Below are 14927 nucleotides of genomic sequence, written 5' to 3' on the forward strand. Positions count from 1 at the left end.
ACCTGCTGAGTTTGGCGGATTTCTTATCAGTCATCAGACAATAAAACAGACTCTTGTTTAGGTAAACGCCAGGTCGTATGGCAAACTTAGCAAACTGCTAAGCTAAAGTTGCTGGGTAATTTCATAAATTGATGGACTTAATATATCCTCATTAGCTGTAATTGATGTGCTGCTTTACAATTAATACTCAAAAAAGTTCTAACACTTGTCTAGTTTTATATTTACAATTAAAGAGCTAAATGCAAAGAAATTTTCAGAATTCCTAAGTTAAATTACTTTTACTTCTCACATGAAAAAATTCTAACAAACAATGAAGTCAAAATACATTGACTTGGGGTGATATGTTTTTCATTTGAAATTTGAAATTAGATATTTTGTGTACTGGTCCTGAAACAAGTTTCAGAGGGTGAGGGAAAAATCGTTTGCGATGTAAAAAATAAACAAACTTTAATCAGAACAAAATACGTAATGGACTAAGAAATTCTTCTTTTTTACAGGTTTCCCAAGCAATAATTGCTCTTATAAAAAGGATTGTGGTGTTCAGTAAAAAATTACCCGGTTTTAGAGATCTTTCTCAAGAGGATCAAATACTACTTCTAAAAGGTGAGTAGAGGATGTCTTCATTTGTACCGGTATATGTAGTAATTTTGAAATTTTTTTTTTTAAATGGCTGTAAATCAGCCACTATATAATATTTTTCTCAATACTGAATCAATTACAATATGACGCATTCGTTGGAAACAGCGTTTTTAGGCCAGAGTGATTTAATTCTTTGTTCTGCATCTACATAAAAGTATGAAAAGTAGGTGGGTAAGTGGTTCAAAAACACACAAAGAAAATGTTACAAATTACAAGTTTTTATTTACGCTCTTGTATCTATGTAATATGAGTGCTCATTTAAATGGGAATATCATACAGGACTGTGGGGGCACAGTTTGGGATTACTGATGACGCAGATCATTTGCATACACTTGGTGGGATTTTTTGAATTCTCCTGAAACGATGTTTAATCAGGGGGTAAACACTATCTGTTGCACACTAGGGGGATTTGGAGCATTCAATTATCACCTTCTTTCTAAATATAATGGAAATAGCCAACATCGGGTGTGTCTTCATGGGTAAAATCAGAGTCCCCGCTGAACACAATAATTACGTAGCCAGGAGAACTGCAGCAAATGCCCTCCACCATTTACACGGCAGTCAACGAGAGCAATGAGTGTGGTATGAGTGGGATACATGATCTAGCATATGAATCTTTGCATGCATGTTTCTAGGGGTAAACTTAGTTGAGTTTGTTCAAGTTGTGGTGAACTCTGCAAATTTATATCTTTGTTCTCTTTTTTCCTTTTTCATTTTTTGGTCAAAAAACTCTTCTCTGAAATGGCTGCTCCTATTGGTTTGAAATTTGATGTAAAGGTTCTTAGGGATGATTTATATCAGCTTTGTTCAAATTGTTACAAAACTTGCAATATATTATATTGGGGACAATTTTTCCCGTTTTTGTCAAAAAAAAAATGCTAAATATCTCATTTTTGAAGTCCCTGTTTCAATTGTAAAACTTGAGAACTGCTGCATAGTTAATCTTTATATTTGGTCTGTAGATACATTCAACTGTAAATGGAAATTTGTTCAAATGAAGATATTATTTACCAAAGGTATGCTAATGAGCAGCAAAAATGTGACCTTGGTGAAAATCTCAAAAGTTGTGAGCCAGAATTTTACATGTTAGACATGATTTGTACAGAAACATAAGTGCCGTTCATACACAGGCCATTAATTTTAAAACGCCTCTGTAACAGCTCTGGTCCAATACTGTCTTAAAAACTTATGTGTGGATGCTACTGAGTGGTTCTGAAACGTTTCAAATCTGAGACGGTTTAGCTTACCAGACCTTAGCCGATGTAGGGATTAACTCTATCCGCTACTCAAGATATATTATTGTTGAAGATATATTATTGTTGAAGATGAGAAAAAATTCAGTTATATCATGTTGTATTGAGCCAATAATAAGTTGCACACCATGCAGCAGCCTGGTACATCATCCATTACAAAAGGTGATAATTGAATGCTGCAAATCCCCCTAGTGTATAACAAATAGTGTTTACCCCCCTGAGAAACCATCGTTTCACAAGAATTCGAAAACTCCCACCCAGTGTATGCAAACGATCTACGTCATAAGTAATCCCAATTGTGCGCCTGCAGTCCTGTATACTCTTGTTTAAACTTTTGCTCAAATTCTTCTATGAAACTTTCGCCCATACTCTTAACAAATCAAGAGCAAAATCAGGGGTCAGTGTTCAAAGTTTTGTACTAGAGAAACGAATTACCTGACATTCACCGATATTTGAAATTCAAAATGGCCACCATCCCCGTGTTATATCTAAAGATAGAAGTAAAATTTCCAATTTTCGAAACACTATAAAGAGGATGGAAAATTTTTCTTGCTCCAAGAACTTTAAAATGAGCATCCAGAGGCGGTAGATCAGAAAAGAATTGTACAAATTTTAGAGTCTAAATAAGTGTCTCTGAGGAAGATTCTACATTTAAAATCCTTTCACCACCATGGTTTGTCCCAAATCTATTGTTTTCTATGGTAAAGTTGGACCTGTACACAGGGAACTGGGGGTGAAAGGGTTAATAATGGTAATTGTGGACCTGTTCACATTATTTTTGGTGAACAGATTAACACACTTGCCATGGACATTACATCTCCTTCTCATGCTTTCAGACGTGGTGTGTTGAAACTGGCAAAAAAAAGAGAGAGACAGGATTTGCGTAACATTTGCATCACACTTTATTCTCCTGAGGTGAAATAGCCTTTCAGAAAGCACGGGAGGCGCGTCGAGGCTTGAGAAGTGGAAATATCAGTGAAAATGAACGTACCAAAAATACATCGATTCAGCTCACATTTCTAGTTAACCAGTCGTTGTTGTTTTTATTCCCCAAGTTATGCAGAAGTCGAGATCATTTGTTTCTGTATGTATTGAAGGCAGCCAGCACATTGTAAAACCCTAGAGATACAATTTTCTTCCCCTTAATACACCCTCTGGCTTGTATTGTCGTCAGAGACAGCCACTGACGTCTTTCTCAGCCTGAAAGCCTGCTTCTAATCACTCAATCTCTGAAAGCTGAGGAGCTCACACCGCCTTGAAGGATCCAGCGAGTGTGAGATATCTGAACTGAAAATGCCTGTGTCAGTTGGCTGGTACGTGATTTGAGAATTGAGCTAAATTTGATTTTAATGGGAGGACTACAAGTTAAATAGTGGATCAGTTGGCTTTCATTCAAATGTTAACATGACACCAACATTAACTTGCCAATTTATGATGCATGTAAATATCAGAGAGAGAGGTAAATATTGGGAGTCTGAGAGAGAGAGAGAGAGAGAGAGAGAGAGAGAGAGAGAGAGAGAGAGAGAGAGAGAGAGAATGTTCTGTAGAGTGGTTCCAAAACTCGGCATGTTTACGTCTTTGTAGGAATAATAAATATGGCATTTGTGTTCAGAGCATCAGAGAGCATGTATTTACCATCTTGAACAGCCCGGCAGCGCAGTCCCATTGTGTGTTTCTTTCCCAACAGCGTCAGCAAACATTAATCACACCAAAAATTGCTTTCTGAGGTCAAAGGCTATATGAAGTATCATCTCTGGGAGACATCATCCTCGGAGAAGAGACATCCGTCCTTGCCCTGCTCCCTGGGCTTGTCAAATTCAATCGTACAGAAATGGAGCCTCATGAATACAAAATGATGTAATCGCAAATTTTTGAAACAGTATGCAACTGCCTAGCAACTGGTAGCTGCCTAGGCTGTATGTGTTGTGTGGTCCAGAAAGCTTTGTAAAATAAATCCCATCAGTTACTTGAAAACATGTTTTTCAAATTTTGTGAAAAATCACAACATCTCACCAGATCACAGACCCATTCCTTTTCAATGCCAGTAATGTGCCACTGAGGTTTTGTTTGAAATCTGTTGATTGCAGTGGCATGATGTCTTTGTCAGAATTTCAACTTTTTTACCACGCTGGTTTTGCCAAGTTATTATAGACCTTTTTACAGGGAATTGCAGCTGAACAGTTTAAGCATGTTATTTGAATACTGACTAGACCATGGTTGATTGTGCACTTGTGTCAGGATCTTGTTGAATCGATTATGGTGACAAAACTTTTGACCAGTTGCAGTATTAAAAGGTGGTGAGAAATAGTGTTGATCACAATTTCAGGTTTGTTACTAAATACTGGTACAGCTGCACACATGCGCCTTCAGACAACGCTGCCTGAAATTCCGACAAATTTTGCTGTTGTGTGGGTGGCTGTTGTTGCAGCTTGTAGTCTAAACTATAAATTCATATAAATTAGTGTGACTTTTCAGTGTTTTTGCTAAGGTTGGGGAACATTGGTAAATGATTTGGGAACCCTGGTAATATTTCTGCAGTCCCCTGATCTGATTGCATTGATATACCAAGGGGAACCCCGGTAAAATGACTGGGGAATCCCGGTAACATATACCGGGTGTCGGCCTTAACAAAAACACTGCTTTTAGTAGCCATTGTAACACCAACAGATTTTATTTTCGTCGTTTATGCGGAAAATGCAGACAATATTTATCTATGCATAGTAATGAGAGAAAAACTGATGTCATTTGTGATCAGCGCTATTGGGGTGCAGAGCGTTGCATCTTGAAACCATCAGGTTCAATATGGGCCATTTGCATCTAAATAGTTCAGGGAAAAAGTTGTGAATGAAAGGCGATAGCAGCCCTAACAGTTTCTCTGATTTCACTACAGGTGGCGTGTTCGAGGTGTGGATGTTACAGTCCTGTAATATACTCCTTGACAAAGAGAAAAATTCCCTCTTAGAAGATACACCATTCAAGATGAGTGTAATGACGCTGTTCTGCCCACAGAGCATGATACAGCGCATGCATAAGGTAAGTGAAATGTAAACTTATCCCTTCTGCCAAGATGGCTTCTGTGCATTTCTAGAACACTATTTTCCAGTGGTAGGAGATATTTTACACCCAAAATAGCTTCTGTTTATGCACCCTGAACATTTTCCAGCACTGGGGATGTAAATCTTTCCTATCAAAACATAAAGCTTCCTAGCGTTTCTAAGCACATTATGTCAGTGTTGCAGGGAAAAAGAGGGAGATGTTGTTTGATCACCAACCCTTTGAGTTACCATTGTCAGTCTGTCAACTCTATAAATTATAACCCTCAGTTAATTTTTTCAAATTTTCCCCAAAATTTTGATCAAAAACTGTAACCAATGAAAAGTGATGTCCATCTGGTCCAAAATTATCAAAAAAATTACAGAAAAAGTCATAAAACTTGATGAAATGTTGCACTAAAATTTTGGTGGGAAAACAGCACTCAAGGGTTAAAAATGTGAATATTTAAGTTGCAAATGTCGGTGATTTTTGCCATCATCAACAGGACATGAATGTATTAACCCTCTCATTATCTCACTGGAGAATATTACAGTGTTTGGCTTTTTTTGATCAAACTGGTATACATAATTGTAATCAGAATTATTAAATGATAAAGAATAAAGGTATTTGCCCCACTGAGAAATCAAAACACAAAGTACAAACATTTGGTATCTCTCAGTCATTTTGCCTAGCACCAAGTTTGAATGCGATCTTTATCGTTCTATAAATATCAAATCCAGCTATCTAGACCTTGATTTACTTGTGTGATGACAGTAATTGATGACCCATACCTTAGTGTTACCAGATAAAAAAACAAAGGTCTAACTCTAATAGCAACATTTTATAGAGGGCGCTGTTGAGTAGTGCAATTGATGTTGACTGCTGACCTTCAAAGTGGACTTACCACAACATTCCTTGATATGGCATTAGAATACACATTTTGTTTGACGCCAGCAAAATGCACACAACTCTCTCCATTTTATAAAGCAGTTGTCTAGTTGTTGAATGCAACATGAAATGAGTTATAGCAAGTTACAGCAACAGGCAACATTTCATTTTCATGCCATACACTAATGCATCAAGCTGAGAGACGCACAACACCGAAAAACAGGGTCATTTTTCCCCACAACTGTTCAATGTCAATGTTAATATCCTAGTGCCCTGACCTTTTTTCATCTTTTTAGAATACTCAACTTACCTAAATGGTATGAAGGATATGTTTAAAAGTGTTATCATGCCTTTTCATAATTTTGTGTTTCTCACTTCCATAGTTCGCTGACCACTTCAATAAATTCAGGTTGTCTGAAGCTGAAGTGGCTCTTGTCTCAGCTGTGGCACTTGTCAATCCAGGTAAGTGTTTATTTCTCTTGGTAGTCATCTCATTATTTCTGAGTATAATGGTTTATTTAATTCCACTATTGCTTGGGAAGGTGTGTAAAATGGACAAGAACTTGATGATTTGCAGATTTTTTTCTCCAATGTAACGTAGAAGATGACAAAAGAGTTGAGGGTTATTATGCAAAAAAGCATACTTTAATATAAACATCAATTTCAGGAGGTATAATTCTATTTATGTACGTGCCTGGTTTGAGTTACAAAACTGTGAAGGATCTCCAACTTTTGCCAGTAGAGGGCGCTGTGCTTTGCTCCTCGTTTGCCTTCAGAGAGGCATCCTGCAGTCAGTACGTACTCTTCAAATTATGGTCAGTCTGCTTGAAATTAGGAAAAAAAGAATGGTTTCAGTTCATAACATTACGGTGACAGAAACTGACATTTCAAGCTGGTTTTAAATTTCGTGCAGAGGCATTCTGAAGTTAAGGTAACATTCTGGTTGATACTTTCCTAGGTAGTCTACAAGAGGGCAGGCACCACTACGTTGACCAAGCAGTACATGCACTCACTAGGTTTAAGTCCTATCCATACTCCCTAGCTCCGAGAACAAGAGTGCCATTCCATTGGCTGTCAAAGTCCAAACTTCTCCCCTCCAAAAAATTAGATGAGGTTTTTTATCAAGCTTGCCAGATCCATGCAAAACTGCGAGGTTATATATTGACCAATAGTTGTAAAGTTAAATGTTCAAAAGACGTTTCAAGAACAACAGTGTACAGTGTCACATTAATTCTTCCCAGGTGTTCCATTTACAATATTACCAATTCTTTTTTTTGCAGATCGCAAGGGACTCAGTGATGTAACTCCAGTGGCCGTGATGCAGAACAGATTTCTGGAGGCACTCAGAGGTGAACTTGCTCGCTACCACGGGGTTTCCCAAGGCAGGAAACTGTTTGCTGAAATACTCTTGAAAATGTCGGATCTTGCCGTACTTAACGAGCTGCATGCGCACAATGCAAGAACTCTCAAGGTGAAACAAGTTTCTTTAAGATACATGGAAACTGCACCAACACCCTACTTTAGAAAAATAATATTTTCATTTAACTGTCTCGTACTTTCCAGTATTTTTAACCCTGTGACTACCTTGAGTGCCGGAAAATTCCCGGACCAAGATGAATTACTATATACCTTGGGTGCCAGAAAATTTTCCCGAGATTTGAGTTATCCACAGTATGTTTGGTAAACAACTTTACAGCATTGTTGGTGTCAAGGGAATAAAATTTTGGGCCAATGATACATCAGTCTTCCAAATTCAGATGACCAAAGATTAAAAGTGAACATTTTTAAAACATAAATATACCTGTTTGCAGAGAGAATGAAAAATACAGCTTTTCATAATCCCTGCATGACATCACATCCTCAGTTATTTTTTGGTGAAACTGTAAAAACCCTATTGATTCCACCACTCTATTAATTCAACCGCCCTGTTTTTTTTTCTCTAAATGTAATTTTATTTTACCCTTATCAGTTTGACCGCAGATGGAAATTGGGACTTTCTCAATCTCCAATAATTCAACAAACCAATCATGACATGCTGTTTTGAATATTGTATTTTCAATAAAATAAACAGAACAATACTGTGTATAAAACAGAATGTCTGAGTTTGGACGTCAGGAAAGTCACTTTTATATGTTTCAATCATGCAAGATGGTACGCATATCATTTATGAACTGTCAAAAAAGTTGAAATCCCTAATAATGCAACCACTAAAATTATTTTGGCTTCGTTAATCTTCTAATAATTTGACAATTTATTGTTTTCTGGTTGAATTGACAGGGTTTTTACAGTAGTTAGTACAAGATTAGTAGGCTTCTGGAAAGTCTCTGAAAGTCCTTGAATTTTAAAGCCGCCTGAATAGTCCTGGAAAAGTCCTCGGTGGTGTTTTTGACAAAATTCAGGCTCAATGTTATGATTTCTATGGGCCTTATAACTCCACATATTACCACAGAATGCTTCAGCCATTATTCACAACAGTCTGCATTTTGATTCAAGCAGAAAATTATCTTTACGAAAATAATTCAAATTAAAATTCAAACAAAACAAGCAGGTCCGCACTATCTTTCTTCCAAACTATCTTTGTGGGTAACAAAAGTGAATTAGTAGTCTTGTGCCATATAGAATAGTGAAAATGGATAATCACTGTATTCTCTCTGTGCCTGCAGTTTTAATACTCATACAGTGATTTTTTCCACTGACAGTTCAATGTTCGTTGTCAGTCCTTCAAAATAAGGAGGAAATTTAGAGACTTGGTTCTGTCGCTGAGTTTCTTAGTTTGTTTGTTGAAACTTTAACGGCTTCCTCCATGGCCACAAGATTCCTTCACTGTTTCTTCTGTAACTTTCATAGCACTCTGAGATAACGGATTTGGTGTATTTGTTATTGCCAACCGTTTAAGCGCCAAAGTCGAATGTTGTCGTCTTTATAAAAGATACCCTAGTCAATTTATTTTTCATATTTTTGCCAAAAATTTTGATGAAAAATTGCAGCTAATGAAGTGTGGTGTCCATTTGGTTCAAAATTATAAAAAAAATACAGAAAAATTCATAAAAACTTGTGAAATGTTGCACTGACATTTTGGTGGGAAAAACTACAGCACTCAAAGAGTTAAGAGGGATAAGTCGGTTTCTCAGGGAATGGGGAGCTGATACAAATGTGGCATATAGTGTGAAATTCTCTGCTTTCAAATGAGACTGAATAACTAGCAGTGAAAACTTGCACCTTTGGCTCAGAGCTGTACTCTGGAATTGTTGCAGGTTGAGAGTCCTGACGTGGAAGTGCCGGAGCTGTATGCGGAAATATACGACATTCCTGATCAGCAGCAGGACGAGCAGGAGGAGTTTCTAATTAAATACCGGGACGTGACGCTCAACACCACATTTGACAAACTTCCCGACGAGCTGAAGGAGTATCTTCGACAGAAGCAACTGAAGGCACGGAAATCATCGACAGCAACCTCCCAACAGAATTCTCACACACAATTGAAAGACTGTTTGACACACTCGCAGCATTCATATTCCGATAAAACATGACCTGGGCTGTGTGGTTAATTTGCTTTAGTGATGACAGTAGTGGTATTTTTACAGTTCTCAGGTGGATGTCAACTTCCCATGTTAAATGAATCTTGGCCTTTTTTCTGTGCAGTAACGTGTATACATTGCTTGCGGCTCTTCGTGTGGAGAAAGCGCCCTCTAGAGTTAATATGATAAGGTCTCTAAATGTGCATGCAAGACACCGTACCACCAACAGATATAGCTTGGCGGGGAAAGTACATAGGACATGCTGGCATAAAAGGCCTGTCATTGCCATGAACTGCAATCATGTCCTTGCTCTACGAGAAACTGCCTGCGTATAAATGGCATGACATGATAAGCTTTGTCGTTGACATGCAATGTATAGGGGTAGGTCACCATGCATGTCTGTCTATTGCAAATATTCTGTTGTTACATTACATGGCAAGCCTATCACTGCAATGCAGCATTAAATTTATCGTTGCTCACATGGAATTATAAGCCGACTCAAGTCTGTTTTGAAAACTTGCCCATATCGAAAAAAGAACCATGTAGCTGCAATTCAGAGTGTTGGACCAATTGTATTCATACCTGACTATATTATCCATAACAGTAATATTGCATTTATCCAGTGTATAGGCACTACAAAACCATCACCTGTACTCAACAGCAATAGCTTTGCCAATATTCTATTTTTCAGATCGCCAACATTCTATTTTTCTTTTAGTCACTCAAATTTGAAAAAAAAATTCAGCTCTTATCACACATGCAGCTGTGTTGAGGATGTGAGATTTGCCTTCCTACATGGACTCCAAGCAAGTATCTATTTTTTCGCTCTACTGTGTAGTTTTCAAGATCTTTTGAAGAAGGGAGTCTTTTTAGTGTCAAATGAGTGTCAAATAGTGTGGTAAAAATACATCTAGCTGGTTTACTTTAACAGTACATTTTCAAAAGTAGGTGGGTATTTTTTAGCATCATGAATTCCAGTGTGATTTTGGGATGGCAGCCGTCACAAAACATTTAACAATGAACTATTGTTGTTGATTCTGATGATTTCATTTGCGTGTGAGAATCTGTAGAGGGCCTCCTTCAAAAATAAAAGAGGAAAACTGTTAGTTGTTTTTCCTCATTATGAAGATTATGTGCTCATGTATTGTGTATTTTTCTAAATTAAAGAAAACTGAACTGAAATTTGTGGGAAAGGTCTGCTACAGTCCGACATGAAATTTTCACAAGTTAATTATGGTCCAAGACTGAATGTGTGTCTTTTTTCTAAAATACATATTACCTCTTTCCAAACTTGACAGTGAAGAAATTGTTCTCTCAGTACCTATTTGATCACTGAAAAGTTCCCCCTTGTTCACCATTTTTATTGAGCTGTGCATTGCATGATCTCATTGCCCTCTTCTGCTTTCACTAGGCAAAAACCAGTGATGTCACGTCCACTGTCTGTCATTTTTCAACATAAACTGATGATGTCACATGCACTGCCTTCTATTTCTCAGCAAAACTGATGATGACACTCACATTGACTGTCCATTACTTTTCTGTTGAAACTAACGATATCACATCCACTGTCTGTTATTTCTTGGTAAACACTAATGATGTCACATCCATTCTGCTATTTCTCAACATAAACTGATGATGTCACATGCACTGCCTTCTATTTCTCAGCAAAACTGATGATGACACTCACATTGACTGTCCATCACTTGCCTGCAAAAACTAGCGATATCACATGGACTATCTGCTATTTTGTCAGCAAAACCTTGTCATGTGACATCCGCTCTCTGCTATTTCACAGCAAAAACTGATGATGTCACATTCACTATCCTATCATTCAGCAACGATAGTGATGATGTCACATCTATCATTTGTAATCGCAAATAACAGTGATATTTTGACATCACATCCTGTTATGCATCACAGCACTTTTCTATTATTATTTTTCAGCTGTATACTTGATTGTTTGTACACAATTCTGTGAAAATGTGGCAAATTTTTGCATAGATTATATTGTTACCTCTTGATGATCATTTCATCTAATATAAAGGGTTATATCAAGGGACAGGGGTAGTCACAGCAGTTTTCAGTACTACAAATTTCAGCAGAACTCTGATTCTGGATAGCTGGTACACAATCTTCAACTTTCTCCATATGTTACTTTTCTTTGATGAATATTAATAGGCCAGTAGCTGTAATGTTTGACAGTTTTTTTTTTCAGAATGACACATTCAACAACATCATCTACACCCATAGCATGCAAAGATGTAGTATTTGGCGCATGAACACAGCTGAGTACATTGTACATATAAAAAAAAAATCAGGCTTTTCGAGCCGGGGTTTAAGGGTGTAGTGAAAATGAAATCCATGGCAATCACAAAAAGAGAAAACATTGTGCAATTAAGGTAGATCGCGCCTTGGGGACAGAAATTCAGACTCTCAAACTTTTACAATTCTCTTCTGATATACCACTTGTTGGGGATCATTTTAAAGCTCTTGGTACGAGAAAACTTTTTGACCGACTTAGTCTTTCGAAATTCGAAAATTTTATTTTTCTCCATAGAGTTAACACAAGGATGGCAGCCATTTTGAATTTTAGATATCTGTAAATCCTGGGTTATTTGTTTCTCTAGTACCAAAATTTGGTGACCCCTGATTTTTATTCTTGATTTTGAAAGAGAATGGTCGAAAGATTCCTTAAGGAAGGTTTTGAGCAAAAGTGTAAGTCTTTCACTTTCAAGGCGCATAATACCCTAAGAAACAATCAACTATTGAATCAGTCATAGATTTTGTAAAAATTATCTTTCACTTTTATAAAACTCATTTGCTTGCTCTTATGTCATTTGGTCGTTTGCTTCATCTTTATATGTTCATTGTTACGGTTTCTTCACTATTTTTCTCAGCATCTCAACTTTCTTTTGACTTTCAATGGTACATACCTACCACAGTTCTAGCAGTTCTTTTTCCATCTTTATTCTGCAGAGTTACTTGGATTTTCGATTGTGTATGAAATGTAGGCTTTACTCGTAGACTTCTAGAATATCAAGGATGGGATCTTTCCACCCCTGCTTCCGAATACAACAGTCCCATGTTGCCTCTGTAAACAGTAGGGAGAATCCAAAGTCCAGTGGGGGGACAGGTATGCAAATTCTACAATAGAATATGCGGTCAGAGCCGATTGTTTTGCTCAGTTGTCCTCGAAGAGTATTCATAGGAGATTATTAAAGTCATCATCGCTTTCAGAAAAGTGAAAAAACAAAACTTTACAAAGATTTTTATCTCTGCAATGTTACCATATACCTCTTGTTTTTAAAATAAAATTAAGGATTTTTTAATCATCTTTTCATGAGAAGCAATTTTCTTTTTCCTTGCTGTTCATGGGAGTAGCAGCCAGTTTGAATTTCATTTTGCTGCAGATTGCACAAAAATCTTCGCTGATACGAAAAAAATTTCAAGGGATATTTATTCTCATGGCCGTATTCAATAATTGTTAAAAGCTTTGTTGATGAGTGCATGCACGGTCCATGAGTGTCAGTAAATTTATGAAAGCCTTAAACTTTCCCATGCATGTACGACGAGCAGCTTTTACCTTGTTTTTTTTACTTTCAGATTTTTGAGAAGTTTTAGATATAGATCGACAACACTTTAAATAGCATGTCTTTTGGCCGAAATCTTGGATAAATTTGTCTTGGCTCTGACTGTTGCTCTGAAAACGCGAGGGGACAAACGGAAACTAGGCAGTCGGTGGGTTTCAAACAGACTGATTGCACACTGCTTGGTGTTAAAATAGCTTCGTTGAGTTGTTGCCTCTTGTTAGAATTAAAAAAAAAACATATGGATGTGATAACTGCTCAGTGTTCTGAACGTGAAAGAGCTCTACTCTGCAACTTTCCATGCTTGTAATGAGTCGGTAAACCGCCACGCATTATGAAAAGTACGGACATGTTCAATTGCATATGTGATTTCTTTCTTAGTCCCCTTTTTTTTGAGAACAGATCATTCACAGTCTATAACGATTGCGTTGTGATGTCTCCCGAATATTGTTAGCAAAAGAAGACAAATGTGTTGAGTAGATGAAGGAGAAACCGTTGGATATTTTTGACATACACGTGTACCGCCACCTAGTGTTTGGATAATGTGATTTAGCATATCAAATACCTCTGTTTAGCAATTTTTCTTACTAATCTATGTGGCATATTGCTCAAGATATTTTCTAACAAACTTTCAACCTCTTTTATCTTCTGTTAACTGTGGACCAAAAACAGATCGTATCTTGGTAGTATTTATCTACCAATCATTTTCTGTGGCCACAAAATGTGTGTCATATCGTTTTGTTTGTGGAGGTCCAAAGATATACCAGTTTTATATGAAAGGTGTCATGTGATAGGTGGAGAATAAATGATTGCAAGTGTTTAAGCCAATCAGAAAATACTTAACGTGATGCAGCTGAATCATAGCTGGCCTATTGACGTGCAGTTTGCAAAATGCGGCTTTGTTGATTTTATTGTGTATTCATATCTTATTTGCTTTCATCATTGCCATAGATGAATTGACGACCCAGACACTATGCCTGTTGAACAGGAAATTTCATTAGATAGGGATGCTTCCATGATTGTTTTTCTTAACATGAAACATGATTGGCTGATTGCAAATCGTCCTGCTTCAACCAACCAATCATGGAGTAGCTTTCATTCTAGTTTTGTGTGCACTGATTTATAACAATTGTAAATTTAGTGTCTTTTCCCCTTGTCGATTGTGTGGTTTTTCATATAATCGAGAAGTATAGATTTACACACCTTGTTGGTTTTTATAATGAAAGATAAGAAGATATGCCTATCAGCCAAAAAAAAGTGATAATATGAAAAACATGTATTTTACTTGGTATCTGGTAGTTTGTATGGTGTTTGCTTATAGGCCCATTGAAATAGCAGGAATGGGCTATTCCATTGCAGTTTCAAGGGGTGTGGAATTTAAATACATTGAAATGTAACATATAACATGTTGTAACTATTTATTGACTAGAATGGAAATAATTTATAGATTTCCCAACAAAGGGCTATCTACCTTGTAGATTAAAAAATTAGAGTTCAATACTACAAAGAATGTGAATATATCAGTATTTTGTGAATTTCAATCAGTTTTGCTCTTTTTTTTTTTTGCACAAGTTTTAGACTTCGTTATTTTCATTGTTGTAATTTACTTCAAGAAGCGATCAAGTTTTCCGCTGTTTTTTCTGTAGATTGCTTAAACACAAGCAAATCAAAAGTAGAAAGAGTTGAATAGCTCATGTTACGTTTTACGGCTGCGTTTTACGGTGGAGTCTGTACCATGATATGGATGCTTCCGAATCAAATAAAATATGAAAAAAAAAGGATAACAGTGGCGAATGAATACACTCTAATCAGTGGAGACTGCAGTTATTCATTCAGCGATGTGTAAGGGACTGAGTGTGTGTATGTGTGTGGTAGGGGTGTATGGTACTTATAACAAGCTTCCTTGTGAAGTAACCGCAAGAGGGCGCTGTTCAATAGTTAAACTCGCTGCGTGGACACGTCATCGTATCCGGCATGTGGGATTTTTAAGGTCAGGCATGCATGACGTC

At 37.0% G+C, this 14927-nt stretch overlaps 1 protein-coding gene across 2 annotated transcripts in view; it reads left to right on the forward strand.

Moving 5' to 3' along the window:
- Window positions 1-14724, forward strand: part of LOC139134987 (probable nuclear hormone receptor HR3) — a 112086-nt gene extending 97362 nt beyond the window's left edge. The window contains exons 5-10 of one of the 2 annotated variants that reach the window (XM_070702146.1): window positions 498-603; window positions 4783-4925; window positions 6197-6275; window positions 7094-7284; window positions 9068-9356; window positions 12308-14724. In XM_070702146.1, the coding sequence (XP_070558247.1) occupies window positions 498-603; window positions 4783-4925; window positions 6197-6275; window positions 7094-7284; window positions 9068-9343 (795 nt within the window). In that variant the 3' untranslated portion in view covers window positions 9344-9356; window positions 12308-14724. Of the gene's footprint in view, window positions 1-497; window positions 604-4782; window positions 4926-6196; window positions 6276-7093; window positions 7285-9067; window positions 11627-12307 lie in introns of those variants that run through there. The other variant, XM_070702138.1, reaches the window with a different exon arrangement.
- The last annotated feature ends 203 nt before the right edge of the window (window positions 14725-14927 follow it).

This window comes from Ptychodera flava, chromosome 1 (assembly GCF_041260155.1).
Source record: "Ptychodera flava strain L36383 chromosome 1, AS_Pfla_20210202, whole genome shotgun sequence".
NCBI classification, from domain to species: Eukaryota; Metazoa; Hemichordata; class Enteropneusta; family Ptychoderidae; genus Ptychodera; species Ptychodera flava.